Genomic DNA, 17674 nt, shown 5'->3' with positions numbered 1-17674 from the left:
GCACTTCGGTCTCGGGGATGACCTCAGACTGCCCTGTATCTCGGTGATGAGTTGTCCTAATGATGAGCGACCATCAGAAAAGTGTCCACGTTTGGCAGCACAGCCAAACCTGAACCCACGGCATTCAACATCCAGCGTTTGAAGAAATTTCATGCCAACCTAGGGCTGCCAGGAAAACATGGATACAGCCTATGATGGCCGAGCCCGGACACTTTTCTTAGCATGTCACGCGTACACACAGCACAACCCAAGAATTCAGGTAGCAAACTGCAGCATAGCAGAGCACACAACTCACACTAAAGGAAAATTCAGCTGCTGCTGTGATTTCCTGGTCATAAAGCGAAGGTACCAGTTGAAGCAGTGAAAAAAAAAAATCAACACCTGGTTGGTGTGGGGATCCCAGTGGTATGGTTAATTTTTTTTATAGCGCTGTGTGGTTCCTGCCATCGGCACCGGTTTAATCAAGTACAATTGCCCACTCTATGCCCTGGACACTGGCTTGGTACCCCCAGTGTAATGATGCCCCCTCCCCTCAGAGACACGCCTACATTAGAATCAAGTCTGGCCATGTCACAGAGGTGAGGGGATATTGTTACACTGGGTGCTGGGCTCGCCACCACTGCACATTAAGAAACCAGTGGGCAGCATTTAAAAAAAAAAAAATTGTCCACGCCACCTGGATCCCAGTGCTGACGCTGACCAGGTGGTGAAAAAAATCACTACTTTCACTGGTACATTTGCTTTAAGCATCATGTGAGGAGCAGCCTGTGAGGAGCTGAATGTAACAGCAGTGGGATCAGCACCATTAGGAAGCAAAGGAGCAGCATATTACATCAGGTATCCGTAATAGCGACCATATAAAATATGGGATGAAACTAAAGAAGAAACGTACACCACTCTTGGCTAATGTGGTCAGGGGGGAGCTGTTTAACAAAATAGTATTTTGTTGCCTGGCATACAGCTACTCAAACAGAAAAAAAATATGATAAATTAAATACAGTGACCACAAAATCCCAAAGCTATGTAAAGGGCTCATTAAATATGCCGATCTGCTGGATCAGCATTCATAATGCATGAGTCTGACCCTTATGTACTGCTTATAATTTACATTTTCTCAATTTATTTGCTCATCATTGCTCAGTCTGTCTAGGTGATCTTTATCTAGGCTGTCATTCTATCATTCCAATTTTAAACCTGGTATAATTAGAATGACTTAAAGAGAACCTTTTCCGTTTGAGATGAACTTGCATGACCATTCAGGAATTTTAGTTCTTTGTGCTGCTAGAGAAGCACAAACTTTTTTTTTTATTCAACATACTGTTGAAACTAAAACAACTAAAATCTATGGCAATGTTCACACTGTTGCTTGCCCCTTCCATTGTGTTATTCTCAATATCAAAACAAGAACCTCAATAGAATCCACTATAGATTAATGGGGTCCCACTGGGCTCTCTTTGAATCCACAGAGAAACGGATTTAGATAATATTTATGGCTTCTGATATAGATGCTGTGACCAAGGCCTTAAGGGGTTACTTTTTTTTTTTTTTTGCTAATACACTCCTTTAATAAAAGTTATATTACTTTGTACAGGATGTCTCAGCTTAATTTTAGGCATTGTAGTCAAAATGAAAACTGCAAGATTTGAGGATTATTTTCATATATAGATAGTGGAATGAAAAATTGGAAAAAGAAAAAAAAAAAAGAAATTCTTAAAATAAGTTTGGGATGACATACCCCTTTAAACCACATCAGTCATTAGGCATCTTTACGCTGTTGCACCTGCCACCGGAAGATCGGGTAACTATGGGTACAAGGACGATGGCAAATTCTGTGCACAAGCTCTTTTCCGATTCAATAGGGTGCAGGGAACTCGCCTGGTTTAGATGTATCCATGTTTACCCAATGTTCCAGGGGCCAAAGCGACTGCACATTGATCGAGTAGATGCCTAATTACAGGTACTCACAAATAAGTCACTGTCATCATAAACTTTTGACACATCAAAAGTTTTAATCTGTCCGGGTCTGAGTGTTCAGACCCGTACTGATCGTAAGAACCAGCGGAGAAAAGGACAGCACTGCAGCGCAGTCCGCTCCCAGCTCTGTGTCTATAGACCTACCTTGAATATCAGTCGGACCCAACTGATCATGTGACACACAGCCAGGAGAGTACCGCGCTTAACGCAATCTTCTCCCGGCTCATTCTCACCATCTCTACAGGTCTAAACACTCAGACCGCCACTGATCAAAACTTTTCATATGTCTCTATGACATGTAAAAGTTTTTTAATGGTGAAAGTGACACCTAAAACTCTAAAATGAGCAGCGTATTCATGTGATCTATCGGTTCTAATGTGAAAAAAAGAACAACTATAGGATAGAGTAGCAGGTGAGAACAAGGTCAAAAGTCAAAATTTCATCTGGAAGCAGCAACAACATAAACTAAAGGGTATGCGTCAAGAAGAATTCCGGTGCAGATCTGCGTGCAACCAAAGCTGACACTGGATTGGTATTGTGGATAAATGACGACACTACGACACTGTCGTAAATACAGTTCCGTGCGCGAGGCCTACTGTGAACGCAACTCCACAACGTCTGGTGTGGGACGTATCTGCAAAAACACAATCTTCTTGTGTCAGCTGCAGTTGCATGCTGTTCTACATTGGGATTCTTCATGACAGGTACCCTGGAGCAAACTTTTGACATGAAACAACTGTGTAACCCTGACCTTGCATAGTCAATGGGTGTTTTCCCAGCAGAATCAGGTGTGCCTGGATCTGCGCCGTAAACTGTCAGCAGCTCAGCCTGTAGTATCTGCCCTGCTTTTGCTGCCACATGAAGGGGTGTACTTCCCTTTTCCTAGAAATATCAAAGAAACACACAGAATGACCACGGTTAGTATTCATTAAAACAGACTACATTTACAACATACATTTACTGTAGAAAAGCAAAAACAAATCACAAAAAGCTGAAAACTGATCCCTCCTGATGAGTCCTTGACATTATTTACAGTAGGCAATTCTCTAAGAGAGACCTTAGTTTTAATAAATTAGTCTATCTAAAGGCCGTATTACACAGCCTGACTGAGGAGCAAATGAGCGCTTGGCAGTGCTCGTTTGCTTCTCGTTCCCTGCTCGCTGCTGCCGCTATTCCACGCGGCGGCAGCGAGCGGGTGAGTCCGGGGAGGGCCGCCCGGGTGATCGCTGATCGTCCGGGCAGCCCAAAGGATATAGCGGCGGTCCGCTGCCGCCGCTTCTGTTACACGGAGCGGTGGCAGCAGATCGCTGCTACATAAGTCGTTTGTCTTTCACCATGTTGAAAGACAAACGACTTCAACGATCAGCTGACATGAACGATGTCGGCTGATCGTTGCCTCCTATTCCACGAGACGATTATCAGCCATAGCGGCCGATATCGGCTGAATACGGACGATAATCGTTCCGTGGAGGCCTTAAGGCCTAATCCACACATCTGTGATTCTCCAGGAACCAGGATGTCCTGGAGAAACCATCACTGTAGCAAGTGTTTATACAACTCTGAAAAAACCAATAGGTGGTTAATAAAAGGCCACAGGGTGGAGCCTACCTAGGGCCAGCTTGGCAATGCTAAAATGAAAAACGGACAAAACACGGATGTTGCATCCCTGTGTTGTCCATCAAAAATGGTCTCATTGACTTCTGTTGAAGCTTTCGTTCTGCAAAAAGACAGACTGTATTAGTGAAGGTCCCGCTTTTTGCGGAACACACCAGTGGTCAAAAACAAATCAGTTTTCATAACGAACTACTACATTGCAATTCATAGCTCCTTTTTTAGTCCGTGAATCAGGATCCTGATTCACGGACAGAAGAAAAACTGATGCGTGGATGAGGCCTAAGAGTAAGAGCAGTACCCAATCACAGTCTTCACTGCAGTGAAAGAATTAATGTGAACTTTGACGTCTTGCTTAGGACTCCAGGTTTGATAAGCAAGGTTCTGCATGTTTCTTTCGGAGATTTAAGAACTTCGTGAACAAGCAGAATTGTACAGGATGTAACACGTTACGTTGTGACAAATATGTTGCTCTGCTATACAACAATGTAATAAAAAAAAAAAGTGTTTTGATTCATTTAGTATCTGACGATTTTGCCCCTCAATAGGGTCTCTGTTTGTCATGATCACAATACACACCCACATGGCTACCTGGTCCAGTTAGTCAGTTGTGGCGCAAGCAGCAAGAAAAAAACAAAACAGAGAACTGTGACATCAGTGGGGCATGTAGCTTCACAGCAGCCCTGTCAATCACGTCTAGAGTAGACGGTGGCTCACTGATATAACAAATGGAAACATTATAGTAGAAATAACTTCAAAACGAACTAATTCCTTAAAGCGACTCTGTACCCACAATTGGTCCCCCTCAAACCACTTGTACCTTCGGATAGCTGCTTCCACGATTTGTCCTAGGGTCCAGTCGGCAGGTGATGCAGTTATTGTCCTAAAAAACAGCTTTTAAACTGGCAACCCTGTGCCCAACGGCCGTGGCCTAGAATATCTGTGCCCTAACTTTGCACCAGCCCTCTGTCCCTCCTCCCCAGCCTCTTCATCATTAGGAATGCCCCTAGAACATTTTCTCCTGTCTGAACATTGCACAGGTGCCTTAACGATCCAGCCCATGTGGCGTGCTCACACAGCTGAGGAATAGGAGACAATCTGTCTGGAGCATTCCTAATGATAGGGAGGGTGAGAGGAGGGACAGAGAGGGTGTGCCAGCCTAATGCATACACAATCTAGGCTACGGCCGTTGGGCACAGGGTTGCAAGTTTAAAAGTTGTTTTTAGGACAATAACTGCATCCCCTGCCGAACGGATCCCAGGACAGATCTTGGATTAAAAGGAGCTATCTGAAGGTACAAGCGGTTTGAAGGGGGTCAGATTGTGGGTAAAGAGTCGCTTGAACTATTATAAAGAATACTAAAGCATTAGCCGCCAGGATGCATAATCCTACTTTAGTCCTGGCTTCAGTACAAGCGACTTGAAAACAAGCAACACATTAGTGTACAAGAAGTAACTTACCGGATTAAAAAAATTTGCTTGTGCCCCTAGGGATAAGAGCCGCAGACAGGTCTCCAAATTACCAGTCCTAACACTTGAATGAAGTTGCTGGGCAGAACGGGGAAAAGAAAAAAAAAAAAAGTCAATCAAAGTGATAGGCAGATATGGTACGTAGAGTCAACTCTATGCCATTATAACATACATGTCTGGTATCTCTAACTGAATGCTGTACTCATACTGAACACATATTGCAGGCTACATTTCAGAACACATCTGCTTCCTAAAAGTGAGGCAGCAGAAGGCAGATGACTAATCTACCACCTACAACACATTATTGTATGAGAAGTACATGTTGTTTAGGACATGAAGTGTAACAGAAAAGCTAAGAAGATTAGCACATTAACTACTCAAAATTGAAGAAAAAAAATATATGCGTGAATGTGTGATATCTGGCAGATCTCGTCTCTGGCACCTACTCCTATCTTGATATGGTGGACGTACTGTAACTATAAAAGTAACTATAAACTTTAGAAGAAGGCAACAGGATACGCTGTCAAAAAAACTACTTCTACGCACCGATGCAGGCACCCGCCGGGTACGAATTTCTTCCAGTAGTGCAGTGATTGTAATTGCATTGCATGCAATTAACTGTGTTGCTGGAACAAATCTGTATCCCGCGTGTGCCTGCATTGGGTGCACAGAAGCAGGTTTTTTGACAACTTACCCTTTAAGTTGTTCTTTTTTCTTTATTGTTTCTAAAAATGGTGAAAAAGGTACATTGCCCTAAAGGCTCAATGGAAAAATCGGAATCTATTAAGGTCACATAGTTACATATGTTTAGTATATAGTCATGGAGCATAGTTTTTCTTCACATACCACCAAGCCAGAGATCAGTATATTCCCTATAAGATAGAACTGGTGAACAGAAATATGCTAAATTAGGTTACATATTTTTTACCTTACTAAGATCTTTGGCTGTAACACTATCATCATCTCGACATGGTAAACGGTGAACAAATGCCAGCATTTGATATTTCGCTCTTATAAACTCAGCTTTGTTTGGGCTGTAAGGAAAATGGAGAGAAGGGAAAAAAAAAGTTAGGTACATCTTCCAAAATAAATCTATCTATTCATCTCCTCTGAGATGAAAAAGTGCATGCCAACTTGCTGATAGTTACCCATGCCCGCTTACCTCCCCTTACTGGCATTGGTCTTCTAACGATTGTGAGTGCCACCATTTTCTTGATATTTTATGAGACTGAATATCACAAAAATGGCGGGACTTTTTTTTTTTTTTTTTTTTTTTAGCAGAGTTTGCATTATTTATACAATGACAGATGTCAAGCTAACTGGCCTGTAGTTACAGGCCTCTACTTCTCTTTTTGGGTATGACATTGGCCATTCTCAATTCAACATGAACATCTCACACAAATATATCTGTGTGTATACTGAACCCCCAAGGCAAATACCTCTATGCATTCCTGGAATAACAACTAGCTTGGTGTCTTGAAATGAAACTGAACACAATAGAAAGCTACTGAATAATCAGTATATGTAACAAGCATCTGTTACCATTTTCTGAAGACATTACATTTTTCAGTTTATGTAAACCAAGCTTACTCCTTGCAAAAATTGCTGAGAGAGAATGAAAATATTTTGTTCATGTGCTTACCTATCTTGTAAAGCTAAATAATGACAGACACCTGCCCACATGTGAGAGGCAAATACTGTTGAATACAGTACAGACATTGCCCTCAGTCAAGGACCCTAGTCTCTAGACCGGGGCTTCCCAAACGTTTTCTACCTGCACCTTACTAGCCGATCAGTGTTGATGCTGACAAAACATACTACCGCGCAGCACCAGATACTACTGTGCTGCACCTATATTACTCCAAGCAACTCTGGCCAAATACTACCATGCAGAGAACATAATAGCTAATATTTATCAAAGTGTGTAAAAAATAAAAGATTGTAAATTGCTCCCCCCTGCTCGTTCTCAGGATCGGTGGGGGACCTAGCAGTGAGACCCCAACCAATCAAAACTTTTGACATGTTCCAGCAACAGTGGAAAGTTTACTTTAATTCACAGGTACACTTTAAGGACATGACCAGTTTTTTCAAATCTGATCTCTCTCAGTAAATGTCATTTTATGTTTCAAGATATTACATTTTAAAAATTTTAGCTCTAAGGGTCTGTTTACCCTGAGTAAAAGCAGCGGAGCCTCCGTTGCGGAATCCTATCTGCCTCACTGTATCAATAGGATGCCGTGCGTGCCTCCCCTCTAAGAATTGACATTTCAATTCTTTCAGCGGAGGCGCACGGCATCCAATTGACACACTGAGGCAGGCGGGATTCCGCCATTTTTACTCAGTGTGAACATTCCTCTAGTCTATTTTTCTTTTTTTAAGGACCAATTCATTTCTGCACTGTATTCCTGTATACTATAAAAAAAATGCACCCCTTAGAGAACTCATGACAGGATTTTAACTTTGTTAACACTTGGAATTACAGCTAATTGGAAATGTTAAGTTTTTAGAACTATCACATACATTTTATATGTAGATTTTGGTCATTTTTTTTAATAGAATGTTTGTTTAGGTTTTTTTTGTTTTTTTTTACCATTCAGTTGAGGTGCCAAACCCCACCTCCTTAAAAATTAATGAAGAGGCTACTGAACTTTTAATGGTTGAAGGGGTTATTCAGCATTTAGAATTATACACACATAATAATATATATATATGCCCTGTTGGTAAACATACCATTATGCCTACCTTACTGCGCCTCCCCTTCAGTGTTCCCTTCTGACTGCAGCTCCGCTACTTCCAAGACAAACTTGTTTCTAAAGTGACAGCCCGCTCGGCCAATAACTGGGACAGGACCAGCGCTGTGGCCAGTGATTGGCTGATTGGACTATCACTCCCGCAACTAGCTCATCTCGGAAGTAGCGGAGCTGCAGTCAGCAGGGGACATCAAAGAGGGCACATCGGGACACCTGGGGAACTCATATGAAAAAAAGAGCCTGTGGAGCCTCATTTAAGAGTCTCAAAACATAGAACTAGCCAGATATCCCTCCGAGAAGGGCCAAGCCAAGGGGTAGCTCTTCTAGGGAAACCACCATATTAAGTGGTCATATACGTCAATGTAACGACAAAGGAAAAACCATTGCCAGGTATCCATCCCTAGACAGCTGTTCCAGGGTGTTGCCGCTTATCAGTGTGAAGCAGGATTCTGGCTAGGTGGGAGCAATGCCTAGTAGAGCCATACGGGACTAGTGATGCATGATGCATTGAAATGTCGATACTACTACTACCGGGCCAAAAAACAGTTCAATACCAGGATTTCCTGGTATCGAAACTTTATGTTAAACTGCGCTATTGTGCAGTTTAACAAAGTAAAGCGGAGAGAACACGGCCAGCGACTATCTGAGCGCCGGCCATGTTCTCTGTGTGCCGCCCTCTGCTCCCGCCTGTCATCTCCTTAGCCCGCGCACACTCTTCTCCCATGGGCGCAAAATTCAAATAGCCGACACATAGCTATCGCTTGTGTCGGCTATTTTACAATGTGGATGCCGCTGTCACACTGACAGCGGCATTACCCCCCTCCTGAGCCCGCTCCATATACAGCAGGGGTCGGCTACTGTGTGTAGCAGACCCCAGCTGCTAATGACTGTGGACAGAGCAGGGTCACGGCTGGAGGAGAGCTGCGTGTCCGGCAGAGGAGAAGGCAGGAGGAGACGCGGCCACTACATCTGGACGGGAGCACTATGAGGTGGGGGCGGCAGGAGTGTGAGGAGGGGCGGGAGGCTGGGGCCGTCAGGAAACTCCTGAGGCAGACATTAACAATGAAGGGGGTTTACAGTCGGCTGACTCTGACTGGGAAGGGAAGGGGGGAGGAGGGCTGTAGCCTGCAGATGTACCCTGCCGCCCAAATCCAGGTCACCCTTCTGGGTCAGCATGCCCTGACAGCAGGAATAGTGAAACTACCACCCCCATCATCCCCCTGCTAGCTGGTGTGTGTTACATGGCTACAGCCCCCATCATCCCCCTGCTAGCTGGTGTGTGTTACATGGCTACAACCCCCATCATCCCCCTGCTAGCTGGTGTGTGTGTTACATGGCTACAACCCCCATCATCCCCCTGCTAGCTGGTGTGTGTTACATGGCTACAGCCCCCATCTTCCCCCTGCTAGCTGGTGTGTGTGTTACATGGCTACAATGCCCATCATCCCCCCTGCTAGCTGGTGTGTGTTACATGACTACAACCCCCGTCCCCCCTGATAGCTGGTGTGTGTTACATGACAACAACCCCCATTTCTATTCTTGTGTTTTCGTTTTTGTTTGTTTTTTAAATATAATTTATTAAAGGTAACCAATCAGCCCGTTTGAGCTGATATGGTTCCCTTGAGCATTGTATAAAGCACCTGGAGCGGCCCCTGCACGTACCGGCCGCGGCCGCAGCAGATGCTTTATAACGGAGAAAATGACTTTTATTCCCCGGCTCGTGACTAGATACGAGCGGGGAAGTAGTCATGGTGGGCGGCTCCCCGCTCGTATCTAGTCACTGCGCTCTGCCTGTCAGCGTGCTCGGCGGGATGATTGACAGGCAGAGAGGCCAGTAACGGACCTCTCTGCCTGTCAATCATCCCCTCTAAGCCCGCTGACAGGCAGAGCGCAGTCACTAGATACGAGCGGGGAGCCGCCCACCATGACTACTTCCCCGCTCGTATCTAGTCACGAGCCTGGGAATAAAAGTCATTTTCTCCGTTATAAAGCATCTGCTGGGGCTGCGGCCGCGGCCGGTACGTGCAGGGGCCGCTCCAGGTGCTTTATACAATGCTCAAGGGAACCATATCAGCTCAAACGGGCTGATTTGTTCCCTTTAAGTATCGAATTGGTTTCGAACATTGGAGAAAAAAAGAGTTGGTATTGTTATCGAACTCAAAATTCTGGTATCGTAACATCACTATACGGGACACAGATCACAAATCTCAGGGAAACCAGCCAAAGATAACACTGCTGGTTAAATCCAATACAGTGAAATTCTAGGTGCATCCTAGGGCTAATAACTTGGATTACATGTGGCATGAATAAAACAGAATTAGGATGATATCATCAAAAATATATCTTTACTCATCCTTGGCAGATACAAACAGTAAGACTTAGAGGAAAAACGTTATTTATAGAATACAAGACATCATAACAGAGGAGCTAAAATAAGGTAGAAAATAGATTAGACTTACTGTAATTTATCCTGGGGATTGGCTTTTCGCTTTCCACTCATTATGGATGCTGGGTCCAGCAAAGAGTGTTCCCATATTGAATTTGCCCCATTGCTATATAAAGTCTGAACCATCTAAATAACAGCAGAAAACACTTTGTAAGTACACTTCATTAGTGCAATACTGCTTGAGAATCTGCCAAAATAAACTATTGCGATTTTATAAAAAAAATAAATAAATATATATATATATATATATATATATATATATATATATATATATATTTATATTGGATGAAACAATGATTTACATTACCCTATCACAGGGATTGGGAACTTTCGACAATCCATGTGTTGGAACCTGTCACCGTGTCCCCGGTGACAGGTTCCCTTTAAGGGTTTAAAGCATGGGTCTCCAAACTGCGACCCCCCCAGCTTTTGAATTACCACAAGTTCTTAAGTCAATGAACTTTTAGAGCAGAAAGAAGACACAGACAAGCTTGTGGATGGTACAAGGAACACAGAGTGGTGGTGGGGTTGACGGTATCCCTTTAAGGGTATGTTCACATGTGCTGGTTTGCTGCGGATGCGCTGTAAAAGATCTGCAACTAATTTCAAAGACATTTTTGATTTGTTTGTGCAAACTTTTGTGCACGTGTGAACATACGCTAAAAGGGTGTTCAGTTCTTAGATATTTATAGCATATCCTGTGGATATCGCCCACCAAAAGAACAAGATGTATACCTATATACAGCATAAAATAAATAAAACACAGGATAAGTACAAGGTTAAAAACATCTAAAAATACATCACAGGAGAAGTCACTACACGTGATGGACTCCAACCCCTAATCCTCCTACCCTAACACAATGGGTGACATTTATTCATACTTTTGAGCGCTGTATCTTGCTATTGAACGGTTTATTTCTTGGATTTTGCACTTTGTCAAGCACTGTCACTTATAACAGCATATGACATTTTCTACTATTGGATTTGCTATCTTTAACATTTATTATTTATCCTGTTGGTGGGCGTTGGAGTGCTGACAGATACAAGACTCTTATACCCCTCTTTTTAAATATTTTTAGATGTCTCTAACCTTGTATGTATCCTATGTGGTGTCATTAATAAAAATATATATAATTTTTTTTATCCAATGTTGAGTGCATCATTTAATTAACAGCGTACCTGGAGTGATAGCACAGATTTGATTTGGATGTACCCATACTTTTACTGTGGTTTCTGTGAATGTTATGTTCTCTATGTCATGTCATAATTGTCTAATATTTAAATTAGAGATAAGCGAATCTACAGTGGGAAGGAAGCAAATCGCTTTGTTCCTATTGGTATTCTGCTCATCAGTCTGCGGGCTTTGAAGTCTGCTCCACTCCGTGCCGCTCCTCCTTTGGTCCTGAGAAAATCTGGATCCAGTCCTGGGAAACTGGGAAAAGTTTTCCAGGACTGGATCCATCTTTTCCCAGCACCTGGGGAGGTGCGGCGCAGAGGAGAGCAGACTTCAAAGCCCGCAGACTGATGAGCAGAATGCAGATAGGAACAAAGTGATTTTCTTCCTTCCTACTGTAGATTCGCTCTAATTGAAATACATCTTTAATAGTCCTCCAGTCCAGAAACACTAATAACATTTATCAATGTAAGTTAAATGTATTATTCTGCTATCAAGGCTTCTAAAGGGAACCGGTTAACACTTTTACACTGCCCAGTCATCGGGGTAGTCCCCAGTGGCTTCTGCCCACCCAGCCATGAAACAACCTCTATATGCAATCTCTCTCTATATGGAAACAGTAGGATCAAGGCAAATGGGGCGAGGAGAAAAGGCCGGGGACGGCCCTGATAACTCGTGTTTCCAGCAGAACGAAAGTTCCCTTTAAAGAAAACAAAAAGGCCAGAAACAACTATAAGAAACTTTATGCTATATATATGCTGTGAGAAGTAACATATTTACACAGAACACTAATGTTCCTATTTACTCAGAAGAAGAGGAGATCTTGACAACAGTAAGACATTAAAACAAAAAAATGCATATTATTTTATTACATGAGGGTTATGTTGTATTTAAAGGGATACTTTTAGCCCCAATTATGCTGCCCCTGCTAAAAGCAGCATAATACCGCATAATTAGCAGGGATCTGTTGCTTGTGCATACACCATCACTAGGAGTTTAAGAGAACTTACATACTGAAGCCTGCAGTGTGTGCCCAGAGATGTAAGTGATGAATTGTGTATATTGATTAGGCACAGCTGCCCCTGCCCGCCAATGATTAACAGTCTTCTCCCTGCCACTGTGCATCGGCAGAAGCTGTCAATCATTGGCAGAAGGGGGCTGCAGCTCCTAATAAAAACAATGAACTGACCGCAGGCTCCAATATGCAAGTTCTCCTAAACAACTAATCATATTTACACAGTTGACAGACCATTGGAAAGAGCGAGTCTGTCGCTATATCACGCTGCCCTCAAATGGGGGAGGCATAATCAGAATTACAGATTCCCTTTAAATAGAAACAGAATGAAATTTAAACACGTGTAAACACTTACTTTGTGATAAACCCAGGGACAGCACGGTCCCACAGTGAAGGTTATTCATTAGTACAGAAAGCATGCACATTAGCTTAGCTGTAAACATGTTATTACATAAAAGTAAAAGATGTCCTGCCCAGATGGTGGTTGGCCCATAGCCAGACATTATAATGACAGATATGGAGGGAAAAAAACGTCTCAGCAAAATGCTGTCATCTTTGGGTAGATGAAACCCACACGCTCTGAGGATACAGGACAATATACTCACATGGCCTTCATGACTTTAAATTAATTTATTATTATTATTTATTTAGAACGTAGATGAAGCATATACAAAGGTTCAAAGCTCACAGCCGATGCCAACATGAGGAAGGAGGAGTTTGTTTCCTCTGAAACGTCCGTGAGAAGTACGTAGCTGGGCGTCAGAGTCTGATATTTGCATCAGCTGTGAGCGCTGAACTTTTGTATATGCTTCATCTTCGTTCTAAATAAATGAATTTAAAGTAATGAAGACGATGTGATAGTCACCAGGGTGGTCCTAGCTGGCTTCTACCCAAAATCTAACAATCAAACCTGGCAGGGCTGAGAGAAGTCAATGGGGACTGAGTAAATCGTAAACCGTTGTCTGAGATTCATGCACCACGAATGGTCCCATAAGGCTCCCTTTAAAACGCTCATGCTTGACCAAAAAAAATGCATCATGTATAAATATGGTTGCCACAGTGATGGGCGCCCTTCTTGTACAGTGATGACGCATCAATAGGATATGCCATCACATTATGATAGGTAGAAGTCCAACCTCTGGGACCAACAATCCTGAGAATCAAGGGGCCACAGCACTGTGTTTCCTAGGTATACCATGTAGAACGGTGCTCTCAGAGATGATCGAACAGTGCTGATGTTCAGGTTTGTACGACGTCGAACCATTGGTATTTGACTTCCGCAGTCTTCCTGTTCTGTGAAGAAGGTGGAGTCCCGGCCTAGAAAACAGGAATACTACCTATGACCATGGCTGTATTCCTCTTTTCCAGGCGGGACTCGGGCTGTCTCCACCTTCCCCACGGAACGGGAAGGCAGCGGGAGTCAAATACCGATGGTTCGAGTTCATTTGAACCTGAACATCAGCGCTGTTCAATCATCTTTACTCCCAGACACCCAGCTGTGCAAGGAACTTCAGCCAGTCCCATACACTATTGCTCACACAGACGAGCACTATCTGACCAGACCAGAATACTACTGTGTAGAAAGCTTGAACTTTTACCTGTAGCAGGGTAGGCGGCCATGGCGTGTGTTTAAGATGCCTCACTTGTGAGATATGACGGCCCAAGCTCCGGTGTACACTACAGCATTCATCACATATGAGAACTCCTCTATTAACAGACGCCCAGCGCGGATCTGGAAATAAAAAAAAATAAACAAACATGTAGTAGCATCAGACTTTCCAAGCAAAATGTCAGAAACCAATAAGTAGTCTACATTCAAAACCCCTCTTTCATCACAATACTTGCTTATGCTCCAGAGCTGTTCTTTACAAAGCTAGTTTTTTTTTCACATGTCGGGTTTATTTTTTATTTACTTATTTTGCAGCAATTCTTACAATCTGAACCGAAATGCTGAAATCTAGAAAAAAAAAAAAAATAAATAAAAAAATATGAAGCGCTGCATGCCGTCTAAGTTTGCTCTCAGCAGGAAATCGTGAACCCATATTAGCAACTGTACGTTTGCACGTGTTTCCCCTTATACTTGAGAATATTATGTAGCAAGAAGTGAAGAGCAAGAGGAAGTTGACATTCAAGGACACTGAACAAAAACACAAAAATATAACACAAGAAAAAACATAATAAAATAAAGCTTAATCAGAGTAATAAATTGTAAAAAGTTTCCAATCAATTTCACAGCATAACACAGGTTATACATAGGAAACCTTAAAAGGATAGATAGATAGATAGATATTGTTTATGATAAACATCTAACATTTCTGCATAAGACCTCAGTGTCTAAGGGTCCTATTATACGGGCCAATAGGGGCCCAATTAATACTGTAACCAAGCGCCAATCTGGTAGACTGGCGCTTGTTTACTGGGCCTATTACATGGCACGATAAACATTTAGCAAGGGCTGCACAGACATTTTTACCAATGTCCTTGCATCCCTTGCTTAAACAGTAGACATTACCTATCCACGCTGCTTTTTCCTGGGTCCCTGAGCTGACAAGCCACTCAGCCAATCACTGGCCGGGAATGCTGCGGCCAGTGATTGGCTGAGCGGCCAGTCAGCTCAGACAGGCAGCTTTGAAGTTGCAGCGGGTGGGATCCGGAGAGAAGCAGACCACAGGAGCAGCCCTGGAGCGAGGATAGGTAATGTCTACCGTTTAAAGAATCGTCAGCGGCCAATGATTTTAGGTTTGGGCCTAAAGCAACAATCAGCCGATGATCGTTTCACAGGCTGATCGTTGTCTCTATTACATGGAGCAATAACCCGGCTGAATCTGGCCTATTTGGGCGTTTATCCTTCAGTTTAATAGGTCCCTTAGCACTATGTCTCTGCTGGCACTGAAAGTCTGGTAACTCTATGAATCATGTACTAGTTATAGCGGTGGTGTCCCTGCCATGCAATATGTATTCCATACGGAGCCCTGATATTTATGGTCAGCTGCTGAACTGATGGAAATGACCACAGGAAGATGGGAATTACAGTGGTTTCATATGACAGCTGCCTGATAACTAGAACGCGTACACAATTTCAAAGAAGAGGATTTTATGGAGCAGTTTCAGGCAGTATGGCTGAGAGCCAGAAACTGCACACAGGGATAATATACCAATGGGATACAACAAACAGCAAGTGTAATTGATTTGGACTGTCCAAGGACAACAACAAGGAGGACAAGGACAATGAATGAGTCATTCACCATCACCGCCCTCCCTTACTAACAAAACAAGATATTTAAAGCGCTCACACAACACATCAAATCTGTACAAAACAAACAAAAAAAAATATCCCTTTAAAGCGACTCTGTACCCACAATCTGACCCCCCCCCCCCCAAAACTCCTTGTACCTTCGGATAGCTTCTTTTAATCCAAGATCTGTCCTTGGGTCCATTCGGCAGGTGATGTAGCTATTGTCCTAAACAACAACTTTTAAACTTGCAGCCCTGTACCCAACGGCCGGGGCTTAGAGTATCTGTGCCCTAACTTTGCACCACCCCTCCGTCCTTCCTCCCCACCCTCTTCATCATTAGGAGTGCCACTGGAACATTTTCTCCTGTCTGAACATTGCACAGGTGCTTAACGATCCAGCACATGTGCCGTGCTGACACAGGTGAGGAATAGGAGAGAATCTGCCTGGAGCATTCCTAATGATGAGGAGGGCGGGGAGGAGGTACAGAGAGGTTGTGCCAGCCTAATGCATACACAATCTAGGCCACGGCCGTTTGGCACAGGGCTGCCAGTTTAAAAGTTATTTAGGACAATAACTGCATCACCTGCCGAACGGACCACAAGACAGATCTTGGATTAAAAGCAGCTATCCGAAGGTACAAGCGGTTTGGGGGTGAGATGGTGGGTACAGAGTCGCTTTAAGGGTAGAGTTAACATCACTGGACAATCAGTATAATCCTCAATCAGTATAATCCATATTCATGACTGTTGATAAAAATTACGTAGTGAAATTAGGAATAATGATTATAATGCAGAGGCATCAGCTATTTAAAATACCAAAAAATATTGAGGGAAAACCAACAAGGAGGTCTTTTTTACGTAATGCTCTACTGGCCAATTCCTTCCATCTAGTATAACTCTCCCCCCTTTATTTCCTAGCAGCAATGGTCAAACTGACCATTTGTTAGAACTGCATTACTGCTTTTCTAGCTACATACACAGTCTGTCTAATACATCCTGAAAATGAGGGGGGGAGATATGACTTACTGGTCACTAATGGGGCTTAAAGGGGAATTCTGGGATACCAGGATAAACATAATCTAAAAATGCAACACTGTAATTTGCTTCTTTTACCTTACCGTATGGCATTTGGAGATGACATAGCATGTAATGTGACCCCACTTGCGTGGACATCCACTGACAAGTTCATTGTGCAGCAGTGCAATGCTCTCTAGTATACTGTACTGTGCCTGCGTCCTTGCTGTGATGCAAAGTAGAACAGCAATAATATAGTGGCGCATGGGTGAAGAGCATAGGCACCTAGGGGACATAAGAGAGCTGAACCCACGGTTCCGTGGCAGCCTGTGACATTAACATACACAGCGGAAAGGGAGGAGAAGAGACATAATCATGTGCCACAATAAGTGCAGTCAGACAGCAGAGAGCCACCAAACCTAAATAGAAAGTACTTGCTGGCTATAATCACTAAGCAGTAGGCAATATTGACACCTTAAAGGAGAAGCCCGGCAAAATTTTTTATTATTGTATTGCCCCCCAAAAGTTATACAAATTACCAATATACACTTATTACTGGAAATGCATCAAGGCTTCACTTCCTGGATAAAATGATGATGTCACGACCCGACTCCTAGAGCTGTGCGGCTGTGGCTGCAGGAGAGGATGATGGCAGGGGGACACTGAGGGACACAGGGGACTGGAGGGACACTGAGCATCCCTCTGCCATCATCCTCTCCAGCAGCCACAGCCCGCACAGCTCTGGGAGTCGGGTTGTGACCACCATTTTATCCAGGAAGTGGCATCACCATGTTATCCAGGAAGTGAAGCCTTGATGCAGTAGTAAGTGCAGGGAAAAAAAAGCACTTTATAAGCATTTCCCGTAATAAGTGTACACTGGGAACTTTTGGGGGGCATGGGGAAGGGGCGTGTGTTCAGCATGACCAATCAGGAAGTGAGAATCACAGGAGGAGGGCAGTGACAGAAACTTTTCTAGACAGTAGTGT

At 43.4% G+C, this 17674-nt stretch overlaps 1 protein-coding gene across 6 annotated transcripts in view; it reads right to left on the bottom strand.

Moving 5' to 3' along the window:
- GIT2 (GIT ArfGAP 2) overlaps nucleotides 1-17674 on the bottom strand; it is a 79607-nt gene that overhangs the window by 48771 nt on the left and 13162 nt on the right. For 5 of the 6 annotated variants that reach the window (XM_069961347.1, XM_069961349.1, XM_069961351.1 and 2 more), the window contains exons 2-6: nucleotides 14038-14171; nucleotides 10264-10376; nucleotides 5983-6088; nucleotides 5046-5132; nucleotides 2726-2856 (exon numbers count right to left, since the gene is read on the bottom strand). In XM_069961347.1, the coding sequence (XP_069817448.1) occupies nucleotides 2726-2856; nucleotides 5046-5132; nucleotides 5983-6088; nucleotides 10264-10376; nucleotides 14038-14171 (571 nt within the window). Of the gene's footprint in view, nucleotides 1-2725; nucleotides 2857-5045; nucleotides 5133-5982; nucleotides 6089-10263; nucleotides 10377-14037; nucleotides 14172-14284; nucleotides 14397-17674 lie in introns of all 6 variants that reach the window. The other variant, XM_069961350.1, reaches the window with a different exon arrangement.

The sequence above is a fragment of the Dendropsophus ebraccatus genome, chromosome 3, assembly GCF_027789765.1.
Source record: "Dendropsophus ebraccatus isolate aDenEbr1 chromosome 3, aDenEbr1.pat, whole genome shotgun sequence".
Taxonomy (NCBI): domain Eukaryota; kingdom Metazoa; phylum Chordata; class Amphibia; order Anura; family Hylidae; genus Dendropsophus; species Dendropsophus ebraccatus.
The sequence above is the reverse complement of the archived record's forward strand: the minus strand, read 5'-3'. Positions and strand labels throughout refer to the sequence as shown.